This window comes from Rhipicephalus sanguineus, chromosome 3 (genome assembly GCF_013339695.2).
Source record: "Rhipicephalus sanguineus isolate Rsan-2018 chromosome 3, BIME_Rsan_1.4, whole genome shotgun sequence".
In the NCBI taxonomy this organism is placed as follows: domain Eukaryota; kingdom Metazoa; phylum Arthropoda; class Arachnida; order Ixodida; family Ixodidae; genus Rhipicephalus; species Rhipicephalus sanguineus.
Window position 1 is genome coordinate 142,727,012 of NC_051178.1, and position 24,905 is coordinate 142,751,916.

The 24,905-nt window shown below is 43.8% G+C and overlaps 2 protein-coding genes across 5 annotated transcripts in view; one reads left to right on the forward strand and one right to left on the reverse strand.

The window, feature by feature from the left end:
- LOC119387330 (coatomer subunit epsilon) overlaps positions 1-19,298 on the reverse strand; it is a 77,393-nt gene extending 58,095 nt beyond the window's left edge. Inside the window, exons 1-9 of one of the 3 annotated variants that reach the window (XM_037654688.2) lie at positions 19,072-19,298; positions 18,313-18,479; positions 17,363-17,465; positions 15,788-15,837; positions 14,944-14,997; positions 14,423-14,504; positions 12,664-12,819; positions 8,008-8,076; positions 4,314-4,499 (exon numbers count right to left, since the gene is read on the reverse strand). In XM_037654688.2, coding sequence (XP_037510616.1) covers positions 4,377-4,499; positions 8,008-8,076; positions 12,664-12,819; positions 14,423-14,504; positions 14,944-14,997; positions 15,788-15,837; positions 17,363-17,465; positions 18,313-18,479; positions 19,072-19,170 — 903 coding nt within the window. In that variant the 5' untranslated portion in view covers positions 19,171-19,298 and the 3' untranslated portion in view covers positions 4,314-4,376. Of the gene's footprint in view, positions 1-4,313; positions 4,500-8,007; positions 8,077-12,663; positions 12,820-14,422; positions 14,505-14,943; positions 14,998-15,787; positions 15,838-17,362; positions 17,466-18,312; positions 18,480-19,071 lie in introns of those variants that run through there. The other 2 variants (XM_049413481.1, XM_049413482.1) reach the window with 2 other exon arrangements.
- LOC119387336 (ceramide transfer protein) overlaps positions 1-24,905 on the forward strand; it is a 608,660-nt gene that overhangs the window by 175,419 nt on the left and 408,336 nt on the right. The gene's annotated exons all lie outside the window — the stretch shown is intronic.

The window sequence follows — 24,905 nt, forward strand, 5'->3', positions numbered from 1 at the left end:
TGGGCAGCCGTCGTCTAATTTGGCCCTGCACTGCCGTGAGTGTAGGTGTACTCCTCGCTTGTCTGATGCGAAAGTGCTCGCACGTCATAGGGACCAGACGGCACGTGAGCTAGTTGAGGCTTTTTCCATTTTGAAAGCTGGGGATGACTGTGTGGCAAAGCCTTCCCTTGCGTTAACTAAGGCAGAGATAACATACCTGGATGCGCACATCTAAGGTTTTCGGTTGTGTTTGTGGTGAACATGTGGTTTGGGTTGCCTATATATTTTCGTCTTTCTAATAAAAGTTCAGTTGTTAGTATGCGCTTGTGCTGTAGCCTTCTTCGTCTAGTCTTACGTTTTTTCGCGCTATTTGCTTTCATCATGAATTACCAACTCGCCCAACAATCAATCCTTCTATGGCATATAGTCACGCCAGAACAATATCACTACAAGGTTTCTTGCTGGCTTTAGTCTCCCATTAGTTTTTTTACTGCTGTAATGCATATCCTGTAAAAGAAAAAGGTAACTGAAAATCCTTGCTTGTATGTGATGATATTAAGATGTGCCAAAAGCATGTTATTCCGACAAGTACATCAAGACTGGTTATAATTCGGATTCAAATTACTGACAGGGAGCTCTAATGAAGCTTACACCATCGTAAGCAGCTTAAGTATAAACTTGAAACCTGCTCAGTGTAAAAAATTTACCAGCTGCAAGGTGTGACCTTTTGAATTGGTATACATGGTTATACAAGGTGATCCGACTAAAGCCCAAGGTATTGAAAGAAAAAGGAAGGGGTATGAGGATGGCACTAAGCTTTGCATAGAGCAGGGTACTTTTTCTGTTATCCTTTGTTAGATAATTAAGTATTATATTAATTCATAAGCATTAGGAAATGTATTTAATAGACTCCATCTCACTAAATTTTTCCTAGTATCCTGCACTGCAAAAGTACTGTTGTAAAATGCCTAGAATATGAAGTGGGTGCGTGCACAGCTGGTGCGACAGCAGAACTGTTGAAAGTAGTTTAAAATAGCTCTGCTCACTGGCCGACTTGCCAGCCTTACAAAATAGACAGTGTTACGGTGTAGCTGCTGGCTGTACTAACAGCAAATAGCTAAACCTACTACAAGAGAACTTCATTAAGTTTGTTTTCATTGAAAACAAAAACAAGTATCGTACTATTCAGTAAGTTGAAGGACGAAAGTGCAAAGCAGGACATGAGCTCTACTATTTTTTCTTTCACTCGTACGTTTTAATATTGAGGCCTTACCAACTATAGCTCAGATTTCATCTTAAAATTCTATGCTAAATAAGCATTGTACCAGTAGAAAGAACACTATTTGCTGGACCTTCATGTTATGAAGTGAGTCATACGAGTGATTAAATGCGGCTGGATACTCTTCCAGTAGGTCTTGCACATAATAAAAATAGTTTTGTTTAGTGCCTCATAACACTACACTAAGTTATGGTACAACAGCGAGCAATTTTACACACCACACATCCCACTGGTACAATTAAGTGATGCTGTCCAGTTATGTTTGTGTAAATAAACTAATATAATAATAATTGTTGGGGTTAATGTCCCAAAACCATGATATGATTAAGAGGGATGTTGTAGTGGAGGGCTCTGGAAATTTTGACCACCTAAGGTTCTTAAAATGTGCTTGTAAATAAACTACAGTTAATGAATGGTAACCAGCATTATATAAAACAGTAGCACAAATCTTAGTGACATACAGTGGTTGACAAGGTACAAACAGTATTATTTTGAACACAAGGAGAATCATTGTGATAAAGAAAGTACAATATGAATTGCATAGCATCTTGATAGAGGAAATCAGCATGGCGAGCATGCTGTCTGTAAACTATATTTGATCAGTGAGAAAGCGTTTTGATGTTAATCGCGCGTTTTTCTTGCTCGTATGGGTGCCCAGTGCGTGCTTGTGTAAATTGAGAAACTTCAGTTCCACACAATGCCACAGTCTAGCTTCCTTAGGAAAACGGGAAACTTCAGGTACTGTATTCCAGCCTCTAGATTACAGTTTCAAGGTTGCCACATAATATTTGCGGTGATTGTTGTTGGTTTTTTTAGGGAGCAACCTACCTAACTCACCAAGCAGATGCTCTGCTTTAGCTCTTGAAAACGCAACCCTCTACTATGGATCACAGTGGAAGTAGCCCTGCATAATGGCTGGAGCGACACAATGCATTCTAGATATTCTGCGTAAATCCATGCACTGATGGCAGAGAGAAAGTGACATGTAATGAGGCTATAGTTGGTTGCAACCGAAGAATAAATATAAGCTCCGCCCACGAGGCCGCACTCTGCTTTTTTTTTTCGTGCCTCCGTGCTGCACAGCAAGTAGTTCACAAAAATCTGAAAGGGCGGTGATCCTCAGGCTACATGCATGATGTACCCGAGCGATGCAAGAAACACCTGCCATGTTGCAACTTGCCGCTGGCGAAATGATGGTACACAATAAACACTCTGAGGTTCCGCCGCTTCAGTATTATACTTCAAAAGCAGCACAATCGCAAGCTTATATTGCATTGAATGACAACTTGTGAGAGTGACGCTGAGGTACATGCAAATAACAGTACAAAAGACCTTGTTTTCGAAGAAACAAACATGACAAGAAAATTCGGATGGCGGCTGCTGGTGCAGCAGTGCTTGCCTCTCGTCTCGGAAAGCAACTCCGTGTTGCATTTTCGATTGGTTCTTCTTGACCTTCACATCATAGAAAAGAGCGGCCGTGATTGGACGCACATTTTACACACGGACAGTGCTACATTTTACTTTTCATTAGGTTGTCATTGACTATAGTGGATGAGAAATGAGTAGCATAATATGTGAGGCTGCTCTGTATAGACTAGTGAAAAACAATCTCTTTTAGAGGACAGAAACATGCTCCAGGTTTTCCTGTAGAATTCACTGTTAAATGTTGTGGCACGCACTGCTGCACTCTTGTCGCACAAGATGCCACTTGAATGTTATGCACGCTTTTTACATACGATGCTGAGTAGGTCAAAAGACATGTCTAAAGGGCCTCTCACCAAGGCTCTATCGCAAATTTTCATCCTGCACTGAAAGTATGATGCTGTCTTGTAAGTGTTTTGCCGAAATAATTTAAAAATTTGGTCTGTTATCACTGGAGTTGGAAGAAATTGAACTGTTCCGTTATCGTGCTACCAGGAGCTACATTGGCTTCACTGCCAATGTAGACTCTCCCTCCCCCTTTTTCTCAGCAAGTGTCCGCAGGTGGAGTTCCTTCCCTGCCTTCACTCGTGTATCACAGCCAAAGGACCGAATCCCGCCTCCTTTTGTTCTCTTCTTGGTACATTTCCGGAGGTGGCAGTGGATGATTACCTAACTGGTCATGTGCCATGAACAGCGATGTTGAAAGCAGTGTGTGTTGCACATAACGTTCGTGTGTGACTCACTCTTGCTCAAAGCAAGGCTCTCTTGAAAGGAAGGGAGTATGGTGTTCTTTTTGAAATTGACAGTTTTCGTGCCGCTTAGCTGTTTCATGGTTAGTAGATGCCATAGTTCACGATTGCCATCGAGTCACCTATGCATCATGCTCTGTTTGTTTGCAATTCCCAAAGCTTGTGAGGGGCACTTTGACAAGTTTTTCCCTTGGCATGATTGTAGTCCACATGTTCAGTGATCTGCACAAGAAACAGTTTGACCGTTTGCAAAGATGTGAATAAAGGTGCGCAACATTGTGTCGGATGACTGGCCCCGGACTATGACATGCATGCATACACGTGCATTTGTGTAGCATGTGCATTATAGATACACTAGGAGCGTTTTTTAGAGCACATTTTAGGGTGAATTTTGTGGTTGTAGAACTGAAGTCAGTTAATGCATGTCCACGTAGCAGAAACGCCAAGGCAAGCATCTGTTCTGAGATAATGGTCCTTGAGATGTCCCCTACACTGGCACTGCAGATAGCCTTTTCCTACAGTGCGCAAGGAAAGCTGTCAATGGTATGCTTCAGGAACTGCGACAATTGTATGGTGAAACTTCTGTTCCTGCTATATATGGGCATACCGAGGAACTCGCTGAGTGACGGATTCAGCAATACTAATACAGGATATGTAAACAGTGCAATTTTCTTAAATGTGTAGTTGAACACTGAAATTTTGCGCAGTTAACAACACTCCCCTTTTTGAGCATTCCAGCTGAAGGGGACGCATAGGACTGCCTGTCAGAAGAATGAAAAAAATATATATTTGGACATTTCAACCAACACCTCAATAATGTTGTGGATTCTAAACTGTCGACAGTGCTTGAATACCTAAACACGCACAGTGCATTGTTTTCAGTGTAACATGGGGAAAGAAAATTTATTACGGAGGCTCGGCGACCACAGTAGGATGTCATCGGTGTCTTAAGGTGCAGGAGCATATTGCCTCGCCAGCCGGTCAAATTCCTGCTCTTTGTTCTGGTATTCCTTCACGAATGGATGACTGTTGTTCGTATCACGAAGTTGACTTAACAGACGGCTTGTCACCTGTGCAACAGTAAGGAGAACATTTGGAAACATTAACCAGTGAAACGGACAGTGCTATTATTACCCCTGCAATGGACAGAGTGTTGCAGTGTTGAAGAAATATGAACTTAAAAATGCAGGAAACTCTGCAGGAGACATTACACAGGGCACTGATGAAAGCAGCAATGCTTACATCAGTGCCGCCTACGATATACAAAGTTTCCCACTACAAGGGGAAATGCCCCATTAGTATTAAAGCACATATAGTAGCCTAAAATTAGCATGAAACCTGACAACATTTCAATAATATACATATGGCTTGTATACAAAGCAGGTGTTTCTTTCAGGAGTGGATGATTGTTAAGAGTTTGTGCATTTACATAGCCAGTACACGAACTATGCTCACTGGCTACGGAACTGCACTCCGCTAACAATTTTATTCACTATTTCATACAAAGGTAAGCTCTCCTTCATTCTGTGCAAACCACTGATTGCAGTAGGTATGTTTAGAAATTCTGTCACAGGATTTCTTAATTAGAAAAAGAAAGGAACTCGTTTCATAATCACATCAATTCTTGAAGTCTGCAAAACATCTAGGACATTTCTTCTTGCTGGAATTATGTGAAATAAATTCTAAGGTTTTTACATGTATATATTTATTGATTTATTTCGATACCTTAAAGGGCCAGCGGTCTTTAAATGCAGGGGGGGGGGTTATAAAATCAAGAGGCACAAAAATGTCACAAGTAGCAAGGAAATTAAATATTCAAGCTGTATTGTGCAGCTTTTCGCCTGAAGGACCCCCAACAATTTCGTTGGAAAATGAAAGCATTTCTGATTTCTGAAATACTACAACATAAACAGAAATAGTGCGATAAAAAATACAAATATAGAATTCGAGTACCATCTAAAATGTTATCTCTCCTTCAAAGATATATTGCATGAGGTGCTGGGAGTGACGTTTGAGCTGCTCTGAAGATGTGGTGTGTCTATAAAGCACGCTGTGGCTGTGGTGGGGCTCCTGATAAATTTGAGCAATCTAGGTTTATTATGTGCCCCCAAATCTAAGTACACGAGCCTTTTAGAACTTTGTTCTCATCAAAAGGCAATTTCCATGAGTGTGAATGAACTGCTTGCACTTATTACATTTACAGACAAGCAGCTGAACAGTATAAAATAAATTTGTAATGCATTCAAACCTATAAAATGCAAACCTGCTTGCTCCAAGGGCTTGTACGACCAAGAAAGATAGAAGTGCAACTTATTACACTTGATTCCTAGATGAAACCCAACTTTTGGAAATACAAAGACATGTCACTCAGTAGCAGTATGCTGTTCTTGCACATGTTTGTGTCTTTCATAGAAAAACAAAACAACAACGACATAATCTTGCAAAATAATCATGCAGTTCACAATTTGTGTATTCCAAAGCTTATCTACAATCTAGCTTATTATTAATGACGCTCCGTTTTCATATTACAAAGGCTGTACTCTTGGAATATACTTTTAGTTCAGGCTGTTCATTGCTCAAAACATTCGTAATTTGCTCGCCTAAGTGACTTCTCTGAATTACTCTCCATCATTAGAGCAGTGGGGACTCAGTTCACCTTGACTCACGTACAGACTAGTAACTTCCATCAGCATTTGCTGCTGAAAATGGCACATCTCCGAACGCTGAGCAGCCAGCCATGTGACGAAAGGCCAAGTTAGACGTAGAGGGATGGTAAAAAAATTCCCAGGCCGCACTGCCATAGGATTACAAGGCACAGCAGCCTGGGAACTTCTGACCATCCCTGTCCATGCACACTACCACACTACTGCAGCTAACTAACTCGGCACAACACTGCAAAAAATGTCTCCCATCCCTCGCTACACAAAGCAATTGTGCACAGCGAGATAAAATAGACATTATCTTGGCAGCTGTTTAGGGTGTATAGCAATAAATGCTATAGACTGTGAAACTTTTTTTTTTGGACAATAAGATAGCACTCTTTATTCTGTAGTTCAAAGGAGCACTTCATTTGCATATAACAGATAGAAAGTGTGCAGCAACTTGAGCATGCCAGTACGGCTCTTGTCGTGGCAGAAGAAAAATGCTGTTTAGATTTAAGAATCCCGTTTCCTCTAAGAAATGATGCTACCGCATAACAAATGTGTAGGAGTAAGAAGATAAAGGAGAAAAAAAAAACAGCAGCACAGGTGCTGTAATGCAGTAAGAGAAGCTGGATGGTCATTTGGTCATTCCACACTTCCTAGTAATGTTCAAGGGACACCAAAGCGGAAAAAATACTATTCCCGTATTAGTACATCACTAGGCTTGTGTGAATAGTAAATCCTAGGTTTGAAGTGAATAGCGATTTGGTCGAATAATTTTGAAACGGATTCGAATAGTATATATCACATATTATAAAGAAAAATGAGCATATTTGTCATGACCCAACTAACCTGGACAATATCTTTTTAAAATGAAACAAGACATGTGCAAATGTCATTCTCTTTGGTTCAAAGGGAAGTGGAAGCAACTTTGAATAGTAGCAGGATTTGACTTTCAGTAGAGTGCAAGTCATAACCTGTAAAATACATTATGTTTTAAAATTTGCTATACTTAGAGCATATAAGTCGGTATAACAAGCTTTTAAGCTTAAAAAATTATGAATCTATGCGAGGGTAATTTGTTCATTTCACCTCGAACCTCGGGCTCTGCGGCAGTGTGGATTTTCCCTGGATAGGTGTATTCACGGTGTAGCACCTCTTTACTGCAGTGAAACCACCTTTACAGGAAGTTACATGAGGTTCATGTATGTCTATTCGTTCATTTCGAATACTTTGAAATTTAGAATAATTTAAATTAGTTTTGAAGCGAATTCAAATACTGTAATATTTGTTTGAATGTTCGAACTGCTCGAATATTCGCATAAGCCTATAAATCACCCTTTAATATTACCAAAAGCACCACTCTTGCAGTGAGGAAACAATAAGTGAGAAAACATGTAAAAACAAACCACAGGTGGCATCACCACCTCAAGTTTGCTGCATCGACTTGCCATGATGGCTTCACGATTTTGACAGCAGCTCTTAGGGCCTATGAAATTCTTTATGGGTACAAATTAATTACATTGTGTTCTAAGGAAGCCAGAGACATAACATAATGCAACACTTAACAATGCAACATTCAGCAAATTTTACTGAGGCGACGTGGCCAAACTTCAAAAGAAAGACCTTAAAAGTTGTGACATCGCACTGACAATGAGGTTTTAAAGTCTCGGCTCAAAATTCTAAAATGAATATTTGACTGACCCTAATTTTCTCTTTAATAATGAACGGCACTAAATTGCATGAAGAATAACTTATCGATTTAAAGTAACTGAACATTTTGCTTTAGCAACAGCAGAACAATTTCACTTTAACAACAACAGAAGGAAACAAGCCCGATGTAGACACAAAGAAGCACTAAATATTCCTGCATGTCTGACCAGCAGGGCCATATGTAAACACTTGTCAAGCACATACTGTATTTGGAACCACATACCTCTGGAGACTTTCCCAAATGCTGAGATAGCACCACCAGGTTGATGAGTGTTTCCACATGGTTGCTATCCTGTAAACAGCATTTACACACAATGCCTCAGATTCAACATCAACGTGTGGCACTGCATATAGCTGTAGAATTCAAAAGTGCAATGTCACCTTCATTGCTGCGAGTCCTCCTCGCTTCCGCATCACCACTGTAAAGCTATGTGATGGCATCTTACGTAGCTTGCAGTCATTGTTAAATGCACTCGGGGAGACGAAGAGCGAAACTTTGCGCAGAAATAGCCAAAGCATTCATCCTAGCTCGTAATGATAATGCATTCCACAATTGAGCTACGCAAGATACAGAGTGCTGGTAATCGCACAAGATGGCTTGCTGCAATCAACGCATACCGGAATGTTGGCCTCCTACACCCAACGTTTCCAATAGATGTACAGAGGTATCAGACTGTCAGACACCCTTCAGTTGGGCATGCATCTGCTTCCTCAAGGTGCTTTCAATTGGCTGTGGGAAACTTTGTGCATATTAAAGGGGTCCTGAACCACCCTTCGTGCTTGGTGAAAAAAACACATTCTACGAACAGCAAACACTGCTATGAAAAGCTCAGCCAAATTTTGCAGTCGTGCGCACCACGTAAAGTTCACAAGTGGAGCGCAAAGGCACAGCTTTCCCAGGCGCCCTTTCTTCACATGGGGGCTCATCCTCACTCTCTTCGAAGCTGCCAGTGCCACCTCTATTTCGTCATTTAGCAGATTGCTGCTACTGGCCAATAGCAGACATAAACCAAGAGTGGCATTTGGATCAGGTGCGCTTCTTACCACAGGCAGTGATGCTACCGAGGACTTCTGATTTGGAGCAATTTTTGGAGCAGCAAAATTTCTGTTTTGGAGCACTTTGGAGCAGCAAAATTTTCATCTTGGAGCACTTTGGAGCAGATAATTTTGCATCTGGGAGCACTTTGGAGCAGCGAATTTTACATCCTGGAGTGCAATAGAGAAGCATATTGCATTAACATTCAAGCACCTGAGTATTATTATGGGGCTCTTATGAAGGCTAGAAATATTTCGATTCATTGCAAATCTCATGGAAAAAATCATCCCAGGAGCATAGGCGTGCGCACGGGGGAGGGGGGGGGGCAGGGGGGCGCCCCCCCCCCTAATCACCTAGGGGGTAGGGGGCAAAATCAGCCCCGTACATTGACCCTTGCGATAGCAATTATATGGACACTCTCGGCGGATTTTTGCCGTCGCCGTAATTTTCCGTATAAAGTCCAAATTAATAACATCACCACGCGCATTCTAGCCGCGGGTAAAAGCTCGCGAGCGCTGGCGACGAACGCGGCTGAAGCGGAGATTAAACTAGCCGGCCGTCTGTCTCCGCCGCACGGACAGCGCATGAGATAACATCTTCCCGCGTGCGGGCCTGCCGTCGATTGCTGTTTAAACAGAGAGGAAACGCCCCGCCAGTCTTTCGTAAGGAGCATGAAGGGACGCCAGGGGAGCGGAAGGGGGGGGGGGGGACCGCATCGTTCGAAGGGCGCAGTCGCTTGCGCGCGCGCTATCTCGAGGCATCAGGAGACGGCTCGTAAACTTGCTGTGCTCTCAACGCTTACTTCGCGTTTAGAGAACTCAGAGCAAGAAAATTTCGGTTCCTGGAGGGACCATATTCCCTTAAACCAGCGTTTTGTTGAGTTACGCGAGATCGGATCCAAAAGAGTTAGCTGCTAGTCTTACTTCGCTTCACAATACAATTTTTTGGTATCGCATTCATTGCTTCGCATGGCGTAGCCGCTTCACTGTGGGCCGTCAGCGACGGGCCCGCTACTGAGAGCTGCGCATTTGCGGCTGCTCCGACCAGGAGATATGATTTTACTAATGAGATGACATTTAAAAAAAAAAGCAAGCAAAACATTTGAATTGGAACTCTAGCACGTGAGCTCGAAACGGCAGGGCCTTTTAGGGGGTATTTACCGCAGAGTGATTAGAAACTCGGACGTGCTGGCGGAAGGAATTACGAAAAAGCTGTTCTGGATGAAGATCCATGGATAAAGTATACCTGAGGAAAAGTGTCAACGCGTTTCCACCGTTCGCGTGCTCCCATAAACGCGAAGCAAAGGAAAATTCGATATTGTCCCATATATCTACTGCGAGCGATCCCAGATTTCATTCCGCGATGTCCGGAAACAGAAGTGACAGACATTTTAGTGGCACTCATGTAGTTATTACTGAACATTGCTTTCCTTACGTGCCGTGCGACGCTTGAAACGAGCTATCAGCAGCGTTTCTGGAACAGACGACGTCCGCCGATGAATCGCCGTCGCACTTCCTCGCTACCGATAGGCCTAGACGTCACGAGCCTCTGCGGAGAGCGCGTTTTGCTGTCGAGCCGACTTGCAGAACAGAAGCTACGTCGGCACCGTGCATGGCATCGTGGCTTACTCGGAACGCACGCGCGAGCGCTATTTATTCAGCTGAATAATTCTTGGTCCATGATTGCGACTTTATTGGCAGCCCCAAGATCGAGCTGCACATGTTCTGACGCGCCGGCGGTGCGATTGCCGGTGATAGACGCCTCCAAACCCGAGACTTTGGCGCAGTTTGGCGCAAATTTCGTCGATATTATCAGGATGGCGCAGTAAATACAATTTGGCGCACTTTGGCGCAGTTGGCGCAGGAGTGGAATCACTGCACAGGGTGCCACCATGTGCCCGTGCCACACTTTATAGTGAGCTAAAATAACACAGTAGGAACACCAGCGTGCATCGGAACCAAGCTGGGAGTGAGTGAACCTATTTCATGATGTGCGCTCAAGTTCATGAGGTGTGCTGTGTAGCTTCCAGTGTGCTCGTCAGAAGAGAGAGTGCTTAAAGCATGTGACCAATCCCTGCAACTCTGCTCCTTCTTGATCGATTCAAAAAATTTTTGCGGCAATTGTTTTGTGAGGCAATAAACTACGAACTGAGGTGATTCGATGATTACTCTGAAAAATTTTTCAGAACCTCTTTAAATGTTTCGGATGCAGTTTCAAGTCACCATCGAGCAATGCAGAGAAGAGATTTAAGTTATCGCATGTATTCAGCAATGCACCAAATGCACTTGTTAATATCAGCATCTTTACCATCACTAGCGATGGGTAGTTGTAGCAACTAAATTTCCTGGCGCATTCAAACATTAATTATTCACTTTGTTAAGCCCTTGACAAGAATCAAAAGCAAAGCAGTGAGTCGCGACACTGAAAAGCTAATAAAACAACGAAAACACGTCTGGACAGGCTACAGCCTGTGCACCACATCTAGCAATTGGCAAAAGACACAGTGTGAAATAAAATCAGATTAAGTAGCCACTAGGCTTGTGCAAATATTCGAGCACTTCGAATATTCGAACGAATAATACAGTATTCGAATTCGCTTCGATTCGAATTTAAATTATTGAAAATTTCGAAGTATTCGAAATGAACGAATAGGTGTATATTAGTCCGCTTATAACCCCCCTGTAAAGGTGGTTTCACTGCAGTGGAGGAGTGCTATACCGTGAATACACCTTTCCAGGGAAAATCCGTACTGTCCGCTTGTAACCTTTTGTAAAGGTAGTTTCACTGCAGTAGAGGGGTGCTATACCGTGAATACACCTTTCAAAAAAAAAAAAAAATCCGGACTGTCCGTTTGTAACCTCCTGTAAAGGTAGTTTCACTGCAGTAGAGGGGTACTATACCGTGAATACACCTTTCGAGGAAAAATCCGCACTGCTGCGAAGCCCCACTTCAAGGTTAAATGAAGATATTACCCTCACATCGATTCATCATTTTTTTAAGTTTAAAAACTTGTTATACCGGTTTATATGCTCCAAGTATAGTAAATTTTAAAACGCTACATATTTTACAGGTTATTATTTGCATTCTACCGAAAGCCAAATCCTGTTACTATTCAAAGTTGCTTCCACTTCCTTTGAACCAAAAAGAATGACATTTGCACATCCCTTGTTACAATTTTAAAAAGTGTTGTGCAGGTTGGTTGGGTCATGACAAATATGCTCATTTTTCTTTATAATATGTGATATATACTATTCGAATTCGATTCGAATTATTCGATCAAAATCACTATTCGCTTCGAACCTAAAATTTACTATTTGCACAAGCCTAGTGGCCACAGCTACCACAGATGTAACATCACTGAAACATTCACTAGCAACACATGGTCTTTTTTCTGGTGAAGCGAAGGTACAATCAAGTTTGCCAATTAAGGATGGTGCATGCTTAGAAAACTCGAGAAACAGCAGTTTACAACACGACATACTGCAGTAAATGACAGAGAGACAGCTGTTTTATCGATTGTTGTAACTGCAATTTCTTTAAGGTTCCCAACCATACACAGTGCAAGCTTTTGTAATCCTTAACAACTTTCACACAATTGGCATTCAAATTATTTTTTCATCCTACTAAAATTGTTCAGGACCCTCTGTTTTTCTGGGTCCTGAAAAGTGCATAAAATGCTGTGTATGTTAAAAAGAAAATTAAATTTCGAACTAGCAGCACTTTACTTCACAGCACATTTAGCACAAATAACTAAGAGAAATGCATTGCAGTGCTCTTTCTATCCTTAATTTCTTGCTACCATTCAAGCCTTTGGTGTCCTAAGATAGTGAAGTGAGAACGTGCCTTTTCAATTGCTTCCTGCAGCAGAGCCTCTGCTTCTTCATATTTTCCCTGAGCAATGTACGCTGTTGCCTGTCCATTCAGCAGCAGTGGAGTTGCTGTGTTCTTCTCAGCCAGCTCCTGATAGATGTAGAAGGCCTCCTGCAGCTTTTCTCCACCCTGCATTTTTCGAGCGTTTTTTTTACAAGCCGGCTTCCATGCACCCAGGGCTTAAAGTCAGGGAGGGCTCGGGGGGGCCCTGCCCCCCTTCCATTTCTTAAGGAGGGGCTGTATGTATGTGTGTATGTATGTATATAGGTCGCCGCCCTCTGAGGGCCCCCCCTCCAATGAAGGGCGACTTTAAGCCCTTCATGCACCACTGTCACAGCAACAACTTCAGAAATTAATAAGCATATATATTGTAGCATACATACTGTAAGACGACATCTACTCCTGTCAAAGCACTGTCAGCTACACAGACAGAGCCATGGCTTTCCTACACTCGCTAGAATCTTATCTGGTGGATGCATTAGGTTAACATTTTATTGTTTAGTTACTCATGAAAGCACCCACTGACCTGAGACAAGCAAGCAAATGTGCTCCAGCAAGCGTGCATCTATTATTGCTGCCTTTTCTTGGTCCTTATCAAGGTTGGCTTACAAACGTTTTTTGTAGAGCTGTGCGAATAGCAAAATTTTGGGTGCGAAGCGAATTCGAATAATAAAGATTGAGTGCGAATCGAATCGAATAATTTCGAATAATTTTCGAATATTTCTCAAACATTTTTCGAATAATTCGAAGTGAAATTACAGAAAAAGTTGCAGAGAATCCCTAAGTATGTTCTCGTGAGATCGCAACATGAAAGTGTTTCTTTTCGCTAGGTTGATGAAGCACTGGTGGGGTCATATTTCATAGTTGTCTTTCTTATCAAGAGTGAGGCAATGTAGAGGCCGAATTGTATTTATGTACATGATTTGGTGCAACCAAAGTGTTGTCGACAACACTTTACACGTGATAGGCAGAGATGCCATTTCCTCAGCCTCTCCTCCTCCTTCAACTGCTGTGGAAGGCGAACTGATGTGGCGGACATGGGTGTGCTCCCTTCAAGTCCGGAGTTCCAAATCTACCTCGTAGACAATATATAAGAACATCTGAAATGTTGGATGCTAAAAAGCTTCGGCTTCCGATTTTTCGAACTTCCTGCCAAATTTCAGGTCCAAACAGCATTAATTGAGCCCCCAACTCTGCCACATCTTTCATCTCCATGTTGGAACCAGCGTTTTCTTGAGTTAACACATTCGCGAACGTAGCGGAGCTTGAAAGGCAGCTTTGCCGCAATACGGGGGTGTGATGAGGTGAAGCATACTGAAACTCTAGGGACCACTTCCAAACGGACGTTGACCGTCTCTTGGCTAAGTTCGACCGTACCGGAGCTTGAAAGGCAGCTTTGCCGCAATACGGGGGTGTGATGAGGTGAAGCATATTGAAAATCTAGGGACCATTTCCAATCAGACTGTCTTTTGGCTAAGTTCGACCGTAACGGAGCTTGAAAGGCAGCTTTGCCGCAATACGAGAGTGTAATGAGGTGAAGCATATTGAAAATCTGAAGGGGTCACTTTCAACCGGACGTTGACTGCATTTGTCTTTGGGAAGTTCGAATAGTTCGAATAGTAAAATTTCAGTGCGAATCGAATCGAATAGCAAACACTATTCGAAAAATATTCGAAATTTCGAATATTCGCACACCCCTAGTTTTTTGTTGATGATATGAACTGGTACTAACCAGGTAAAGGTTGACCCAAGCTTGTGCAAGTTGCGTCAACGTTGCATCGTCATCCTTCTCTTGCATCCTTTTCAGTTCTTTCCTGAAACATAATTAAGATAATGTTGCACTTGGCCTGCACCTAACAGATCCAACACGGAACATAACACGTTGCCACAACCTAAGTTGATTTGGTACACATAAAGAAAGCTTGTCAATGTTTTAATGCAACATTGTCTAGATGGCACACAGGATAAGATTAGGACACCTCGCTTTACCCAATCAACCAAAACATGTCATTAAATTTCAAGCAAATGTTGTGCGCCATCATTATGATGCAAAGCATCTCACATGAGCAGTTCTTATGTGATTAGGGATGCGGAAGGAATGCTAAACAAGCACCATCACATGCCATTTGGGCTGCATGGACAATCTGGATTTAGAGAGATGATCATTCGCAACGGTCTGTAAAATGTTCAATTTAACAAAGTCTTAGCATCTACTATGGCTATTGCTCAAAAAGACTTGCACAATTTACTCACCTAGCTAAGTCAAGTCTGTCCAGTTTAAGATAGCATTGTAGGGTAAGTGCAGCACTGCAAAAGAAAATGCAGGCAAATAAGTGATGGCAGCATACGTCTACTCTGAAACAAGTAGAACACCTATCCGCTCACCAACAATAACACAGACCAATATTAGAAAGTGATGTAAACTGCAAATTTAAATAGTGATGTATGACCACTCCACATATTTCATTCACCATTGCATGATGTAAAGATGACGGAAAAAGCTACTGGAAATAGCAGCTTCTCGTGAAAGCAATGCCGTCTGTAAGCAGTAGTATGGCATGTTGAGCAGAAGATCCCCAACTATTTTCTTTCTGGTTTTAAACACTTGATACGACAAAGTGATATACACTTAACGTCACTGATTACCTTAGCATTGAGGTAAGTTTAAATTTAGACAGCTCCTTTGGTATAAACAACGTCCGCATGTGCACGGCCAGCTGATGCCATATGAGAGGAACAGAAACTGTTGAAGGCTCCTCTCTCAGTATGCTCGTGGCAGAGAGAGAGAGAAAGGCAGGCTGTGCTAGCAGTGAAAGCTGGAGTCCCAGCACACAGCATTCAATGCGATAATTTCTATTTCTCGTATCTCCTCTAACACGGAATCGATTAAAAAAATTAATTGGCAGAATGCACAGTGCATGGCGCTTCACAAACCTTTGTGTATGTAATCAAAACTTCCAATGAGGCCCGATGAAGGGCTCTTTAATATAGGCTGGTGATGATGATCATTATGCTGAGGTATTACATCAGGTAAAGACGACCCAGGACTTGGATGTCATGCCTATTAGAAAGTGTGCTTCAAGATGTTGCGACTTACCACTCCAAGGAGTCATTCTGGTGAAGGACTCGCAAAGCAGCTTCGTAGTTCTGTTTTCATGGGCAAAAACAAAAGAAGATTAAGTCCACCGCTTTGAACGGTCATGAAAAGTGAGGTCCTTACACTGGTTCATGTCAAACGAATAGCCTGAACAAAACTTTTACAAACAAAAATTAAATCTTAGGATTTTATGTGCCAAAACCACAGTTTGATTATATTTTGCTGAAAGTGTATGTGCATGGATCCATGAACATACAAGCCTATAAAGACAACACATGAAAATAAGATCCAAGTAGGCAGCACTGCAAATGGATTTTGCATATATTAGAAAGAAATGTTCATGTTAATGCATGTGATGATAATAAAGCCCTCTGTCTGAATAGAAAGCATTTCTTATAATTTCACGCCTTGTTTGCGACCTTGATGTGCCTCATATCAATACAACATTTGTTAAGCCGTTTACATTTCTGTGCTCTACTCACGGTATGTGTTTGTTTGGCATGCTCAAGGTAACGTTCAGGGCCAGTTTAAAAAGCATACTTCTTGAATTTTCCTCACTTAAGCTAAATGCAATGATGGATTCATCTAATATTTTTCATACATACAAATTTTCATATGCAGCACATGCTTAGGGACAGAAATAAAATGACATAGCATCAGAATGAGGTGATGTGAAGAAACATGCCCTAAAATGTTGAAGGGTGAACTAGTCGGCTAGTTGGTTGATCATATCGTAGGGGAAACAGCGCAAAGACCAGGACAGAAAAGGCACACATACAACCACATGCGCTACGTGTGGTTGTACGTGTGCCTTTTATGTCCTGGTCTTTGCACTGTTTCCCTTACGCTATAATGTTATTGTACTATTAACCAACAACAAAAACAGTTGAACTATGCCCTTATTAAACTGCTCAACACAAAAAAATTTGACACGGTACACATAGAAAAGGACGAGGTACACATAGAAACGGTACACATAGAAAAGGACGAGGACCAGCGCGAACTATGCCCATCAGTTCCCTACAGAGACAATGTAAGTGAGCGCATTAGCTTTGATCATATTTTATCTATGACTGGCAGGAAACATAACAGTTAATAGGTCAAGCACCGGTTAGTTAGGAACTATCTGTACTTTATTTTACTACATGAATGCAAAAGTTCCTCCTTTATGATTGTCACTTGAATGCAATGCAATAAAATTGACTGCATTCTTTGAGCTGTCCGTAAGTATGCCTCCCCCTTTTCCTTTCCTATACTACATAATAGGCCTTTGTGCCAACCATTACTAAAAATATGAAAAATTCATGAGCACGGGATGTCACTGGAGCCAACGATTCAACAAGCGGACTTGTCTTCTTCAATGCTGAAGCACTGAAGAAGACAAGTCCACTTGTTGAAACGTCGGCTCCAGGGACACCCTGTGTTCACGAATTTTTCATCTCTTCAAGCTTCCACGTTCCCCTGAACTTCTGGCTTTTTTGGATTTCCATTACTAAAAAGGCATTCAGCATCATCAAGAGAATGCTGGCAACAAGCACAAGTATCGTACAGTACTGCACAGCATACTTAACGCACCTGTTCATGGTAGTAGATGGTAGCTGCCACAACTGGGAGAATCACATTGTTGACGTCCAGGCTCTTGGATAGCTTCTGGTCAAGCTGCTTCACAACTTGGTCCCTTCACACGTTTCAAAGCATTTGCATAAGGAGGTGTCACAAACAAGTCGTACAATTCAGCCTTCTATGCAGTGCAAGAAACCGACTTCAAACAGTGCATGTCACTAGACAGGGGCGTAACTATGATTTAATTCGTGAGGGTGCGAGGGGACACCTCACAACCCCCAATGTGTGTTTGTGAATGTACACACAAACACACACATGGGGCTGTTAGAAAAACCACAACACACACACACAGTAATACCTCTAAGTAAGCATGAAGACAAGGATTTCAATGTGTTCTTTCATAGTTGAACTGCTGTGGTTCATGAAAAGCTGATGCAGGAACTTCAAGGTGGCGGTTTCAACCAATTTTGGTTTTGATGTATTTAATGGCCTACTCAGCCCTTTCTCATGCTAACAGTGGCTGTCTTTTAATATTCTAGAAGAATGATGTACCAATAAATATACAGCAATTTCCGTAATTAGTGCAGTTTTAACATCATTTTGGGATTTGTAATAAGGTTTCTTCGTTAGTTTTGTTTCACATCGTTATTTTTGTTTTACAAAGTCAGTATCAACCATTTGTGGTAGGTGTCTTGCCTTGGATAACATAGTAACACTTCAAATTTCTAGCAGAAACAGGCCTGCAGGAGTGTAATATTTACAATGATAGATTACTATACTCCTAAATGCATCGCCAGGAGCAATAAGCTAGGAAACATGTTGGTTTGTCAAGCTTTCGGTCCTGGAATGGATTTTGTTAAATGCCATGTAACAGCACCTAAAATACCTCATGCCCGTACACGCAACCGTGTCTCGGCCGAACAATCAAACATTTAGACGTTCGTCTATAATACGCGACTCACTTTCGAGCCATGTCCCCAGAGAGGTAATCGGCGAGCATACGGATGCACTGCAGTTCGTCAGGAGCCATCGAACGAATTTCATCCAAGACGACGCCGTACTTCCGCTGCACTATGTAAGCTCTGTACAGGAAGACGTCTTTCTCCAGCTTGTGCTCAGGACTGACGTTCTGTAAAGCGTTTGGAAAATAAAACGCATGATCAAGCATTGACAGAACAAGTAGCTCCTCAGAATGAGTGTCAGTGCACGTTAAAATCTAGCATGTAGGTAAAGCACATAAAATAATAGTTGTTGGGGTTTTACGTCCCAAAACTACGATATGATTATGAGTGACGTTGTAGTGGAGGACTACGGAAATTTCGATCCCCTTTAACGTGCATCTAAATCTAAGTACACGGGCTTCTAACATGTTCGCCTCCATCGAAAACGCGGCCAGGATTCGATCCCGCGACCTTCGGACCAGCAGTAGATAGTGAGTAAAGCACATAACGGCACTATGGGTCTGTGAGAACTGTCCGACTGCAAACTAAAGTATGATGCCGTTAGTCATTTATGATTTAGCACACCAACACCACCAGATTGGCCCCTTTGGATGGGGCCAATGCATTAGGTTACAGTGCACGACACAACCACCTAACGTACTTCTGAAGAATAAACATGTCCATGTCACAAGAAACTTCGAAGGTTTCGAACACAGGTGATTTTGCTTTCCGTTTTCTGTTTCAGGCGGCTCCGGCCTCTTGGAGCAGTAGCCGGCTTACCTTTCCTTTCTGAGCTTCGGTGATGCAGTACTGGTAGTTTCCGATGTAGAACGCATTTCGGATATCAAAAAGGGGATCAGGCTGATTCTGGGCTGACATTGTTACAAGTTCAGAGGGCCTGACGGCTGAACAGCGTTAACAAATGTAGGATACAAGCGGGACACACCAACACGAACTCCGTGGCATGAAGGATTCCGGAAGTTGATTTCTCAATGCCGTGTACTTCCGTTAAGGTTAACAAACTAGCACCAAATATTTCTCTACTGAGTAATACGCATGCGAAAAATAGAAACAACATAGCGCATTTGCAGCTTTTAAAGCATTTGTGGTGAATTACAGCAAGCAGGTCCTTGACAGTAAGGTGGCGTTAGTGCTGTTCTCGGCAAGCCAGTCCTGTCGCCATCAATATCAGTTACGCGCGCAGTTTTAATAACATAACTAATGCCGTTGACGTGCCTACATCTAATAGGTACTTGAAAGCTGCAATTTCCTTTGTATTTTCGACGATGGTCAACCTTTTGAATGTGGTCGGCAACAGGAACCGAAGCAGCGGTGTTCTTCGTTCCCTTCGTTCTTCGGCCTCCCTGTCCCAACGTGGGAGCGGCCCGCAGTCTTGCCCTACAAGCATAGGCGTGCGCAGGGTTCTCCATCAGGGGGGGGGGGGGGGAGCTAGAGAAAGCTTCATCGCAGCGTGCCCCCCTCCCACCCGACTAAGTCAATATATGGGGCAGATTTTGTGCCCCCCCCCCTCTTAGTTGACTAGAAGGGTCAATTAAGAAGTTGAAATACCTCCAGCCACAAATTCTTGGAGGAAACCCGACGTTTCGAGACCGGCTTGGTATTTCAACTTCAACTTCTTAATTCTTCCACCCAGCCAGACAGACTTCTGTCGAAATGTTTACATTTAAGAAGGGTCAATGTACGGGGCAGATTTCGCGCCCCCCTTCTTAGGTGATTAGAGGGGGCGGCCGCCCCCCCTGCCCCCCCCCCCCCCCCCCCCCCCCCCCCACCCCCCTGTGCACACGCCTATGCCTACAGGAACGGGGTGAAGATTCTTCCGGACCCGAATAAAGTTAACTACCTATCTATCTCTGCGACTCTGCTTAGATCTTCGAAGTAGATGACCAGCTTCAGCGATTCGTGTGCGCTTTTCTTGTAGAGACTTGTTCAGGCAATAGATTAATAAACGTTTATTTAGATAGGGGCGGCTTATTACGGACTGCTGTGAGGCAACAAAACCCTTATCAGCGAAGTTACGACGGCATCAATGACACCTGATGCTGCACCCACTATTTTGTGTGTACGTAACGTTAATCTAGGCTACAAAAAAAAACTTTTAACAGGTTAAAATATTTAAAATAAATCAAATCTGGTCTGTGCGCTGCCGACACATTTTTCGCGGTCTAACAACTCGGCTAAAAAACTTGGAGGACGCTTGAGCTTCGCCTTCAAGAGTAGAACGCCATAGCGTAATCGGGCCCCTTGCACATCGCCTTCTTAATTGCTAGCCTGGCTTCGGTTCTCGGTGCGTGCCTCAATCGAAACGCAAGGAAACGAACGTCTGTGTGCGTATGATTGGCCGTTTAAAACTATCCTACAATGCCTACTGCAAGTACAGTTGCGCAGTGCCTACACCATAATTCTTCCTTTTGCGAATCAGCGAAGGGCCCACTATGCGTCCGTAAGGCAACACGCGAACCTACGCAGCTGCTCACTTTGGTGATGCTTTTGCTGGTGATGATTATTAAAGATGTCTGAGCGCTTTGTAATGGGTGGGCCTTTGAAACACCCACTCGTTGCGAAATTCACATCTTTTGACGCCTGGCGCGATTCTACGCTTCTGCCACGCAATAAGGCATGCGTTAAGGAGACTCCTCCCACTACATGACAGTCGTATAGTGTTTTTTTTTTCTTCTTTCCGAAGCAGTTTCAAGCAATGGCGTGGCTCTGTGGTAGAACACCTGCTTGCCCACGCAGATGGTCTGGGTTTGATTCTCACTGGAACCGAAGATTTATTTATTTATTTTATTTGCATCTTTCTCGATTTTTCGGTCATGGACAACGACGCCGACTACGACGCCAGAATTTCTGCGGAACGAGCTCTTTAACGCTGTCGCGTTAAGATAATAAATAATAAATTAATCTAAGGTAAAGCTATTCGGTAATTCGGCACAGGAAATGGGGTAAGGCCGAACACCTCACCAAAATGGTCTGCCAGTCTGGCCTAAAGCCCAGTTCGTCATAAGTAAACAACCACGCTTGCAGAAAGGGAATATTATATCGGAAACATGCGAATGCCTTTTACAAATGCATCTAAAAGAACACTTTCATTTCATGAACGCTTTACTGAAATATTTCGGGACGGTGGAATAAAAGCCCTCTAGAGGAAGACATGTAAAGCTGACGTGGAGCATTCTACACATCACGTATTAAAATTCCGACTTCGAGAAGAATAAATTCCAAACACGCGTTTCGGTGGTCGTGGCATGCACTTTTCATTGAGTAAATTGTTCCAGACACTGACGTATATACGCTGGAAGAAATATGAAAGACGGCGTGCCGATATAAAAACAACGAAAACGTCCCAGGGAAGGCGGCAACCGTAGAGTTTTCTACAATAAAACTCAACGCTTGCGCTTCACTTAGAGAACCCCAAAAGAAAATTCTGCTTGGAGCATTTTTTTTTCAAAGAAGGATCAAGTGATTTGATATTCAAGCTTGCACCCAACGTCGAAGTGTTTGGCATCGAACATTACACGGTATGTCCTGCGAGTGTGCCAGCTGCATCCCGCACGAGCGGCTGAAGGCGACATCACTGGACGAGTAAATTATTCACGCATCAAGGGGGGAATACGATGTTACTGTTGCCTGTTACGGCAGGCTGCGTATAACGATACAGTGTTTTTCCAGCACACACGTCCAGCCACTGCAGGAAAACTGGAGCAGCCTCGGAGAACTGTTTGTTTACTTTGCGGCGAGCATCGAACGGCGGCATGTGCGCATACGTTATCGTCAGCTTTTCGGAGTTTGACTGGGTAAACAGCTACTTCCCGGCAAATGGCACCGTGGCAACACTTCTTCTCGGGAACATAAGTACGGCTGCTTGTTCCGTGCAATGTATGCCGGAGAACGCGTAGTACCATTTCGGTGGAGAAAACGCAAGATGCAAATTGAAGAAAATCCACGAAAAAGAAGCGACGAAGTCTGCTGCCCTTAGACCATGGGCGTCACCTCCCGATAAGGGTGCCGAGTGGAGGGGGGGGGGGGGCTTTCTTCACAAGTTTGCCAACAAAGTCACACTTTCTTTACCCAACGTGGTCTTGCATGGCCTCCGGGATTCGAGGCATTGGAAGCATTCTGCACCTTACGTGTTTCTGCAGTGTCTCCGTGATTTGACCAAGCTACGACGTCATCATGCGACGTTACGTTATGTAACGTCACGATGACGTCATATAGGGCGACGTCATCACATGGTGGTTTCTTGCATCACTCGTGTTGACGCCGTCGCCGACGTCGGTCACTTTTCGCGTTTGATGAGGCATATATCTGAGGCTTTCTCCTAAAAATGGGCGCCCACTCTCCCTCCTACTCCCCACCCCGAAAAAAATCGGAAAGCTAAGCTTCTGCTTGATAAGGATACATCATTTCAGTTTCATTCGACGCATCTTTGTACGAACTTTATGAATCGATGGACGACACCGTGTTGTAAACGATCCGAACTGCTAATAGCGCGTAACTTCGTTACGATCGAGCTGGTTGGTTCACTGCGAGAGTGAACGTAAACAGTGTTGGCGCAGTCACATATATTCAGGGTATGTTCTGAATTTCGGCAGAAGCACGCAATCCGCATATTTACGTGCTTCCTTCCATAGGCGTGCAGGGTTCCCCTTCAGGGAGGAGGGGGGGGGTGTAGGGCCGGGCTTGAGTTATGTCGCAGAGCGTCATCGCCTTGGTGCCGGGAATGGCTGGCGCGGACGAGAAGTGGCGTTCTCCTGGAAGCCATCTCGACCGCCCGAAACTCGTCTCCCTTAACTGAGGCCTTCCTTTGCCCCAATACTAACAAATCGCACAGTCGGCTGCACCCCCCCCCCTACCTACTAAATAACAGCGTGCGTGAGAACCTGCCGCTGTTTACAGGAATGCGAGAGCCACGATCTGGCAGACTCGCGTGGGAACACGAGCCACGGGCGGAGGGCGGGGGTAGGGGCAGTTGGAGAGCTGCGTAAGCAGCGAGGAGGGGCTCAGCGCCATCCATGCCGGGCTATACTGTTCTCTCCTTCCCCCACTTTTGTTTTTCGACTCTAAACACCGCACCACGGAGCGCGGAGAGGCAGTCTGGGTCGTAACCACGCTGTGGTAGGACGGCGAGGCTCTTTACTGGCGCATTTCCTCACAGCGCCCTGGGCTCTAACACCAAACGAGGTGTAGAAGAGTGAGGGTCTGTTCATTACACCCTCTGTCAAGTGGAAATTAGTTTTCCCGTTTGTAACTCCAATAGCCCTATACAATTATAATACAGTTTGTTAGTAATTGTGCTACGCCTCCTGTCAAATATTTCATCCCCGCCGAGCTACATCACCAGGATCCTCGTCCGTCAACTTCACGGGAGGAAGGGAACCTTTACTGGCGCAGTCGACAGGATTCGGCATCTACCACTTGTGAGCGAAGATCACCAAGCCACCAGGTGACGGGTCACGAGATTCCCGCAAGAACTGGGAGCAGTACATCGAGGCCGCCTGCGGCAAACGACTCGCGTGAACACTACAACAACAGTTCGACGGGTCGCAGCAGGCATCGACGACGGCACTGGTGAGCGGGATTTCTTGCGTTTCGTTGAGGTGGCGGTGGCTCAAGTCAGGGGCGGATTATCCGGGGTTCAAAGGGTTCAAATGAACCGGGCCCTCCGGTTGTAGGGGGCCCCCGAAGGGCCAGAAAAAAATGGCCGACTTCGTTGTTTTGTTCGAAAAAGTTTAACCCTCCTGCTGAATTCCCCTGATATAAACAGATTATCTATTTCAATAATCAATATACAAGCTTCTAAGAGGTTGTTCGTTGCATAACGTGCATAATCTTGAAGTCAGTTCACAGTTCTGCAGTCTGTGGTAAAAACCTTTTACTCGCCCAAGACCATGCATCGTGCAGAGGGATGGAGCTGATCCAGCGGATGGACACACAGAGCAGCCTGACGAGGATCTTAGCAGCTACGGTCCAACACGCAATGCGAAGGCGCATAGAGAGTGGTTCCTGTTTGAAATATCGTTTAATGCGCTGAATGAAAATAACCGTTAAGAAGCTGACGCATAGGTATGCTATATTATGCTTTCATTATAGTGTAAACAACGCACCATGAAATATTTGTATGTTAAGGAACTTCCTCATTATGCAAGGACTCCGAAGGAGTAATGGTTTGATTCTTCGCTTCTGGCATTGCCGTTCTGTCTTAATTCCTGCTTGGTGGTTGTATAGGAAAACTTAAAGGGGAACTCCGGCGCATTTTCGACCATATTGAGATAATGCCGTTTTCAAATAGTATTAACAGTCTTGTAACAGCTAGTGTGGTTCATTTTGTTGAGAGACTCGTCAATAATTTTAAATAAGCAATAAACGATGTGTCAAACCGAAACCGAAATCGGGAGCTGCTTCAGCTGGGTAGACGATGACGTCATGAAGTGATTCTTCTACCGCGCGGAAAGCCACACACCTGCCTCCACCCATCGTTTTTTACCACATGCCCCTAACAAAAGGCAACAACTGTGCTAGCGTCGTCGTCGCCTCGAAGAAGAAAGCACGCGCAGCGTCCGTCTGCTGGGTGAGGTGGGGTCGAAGAGGGGGTA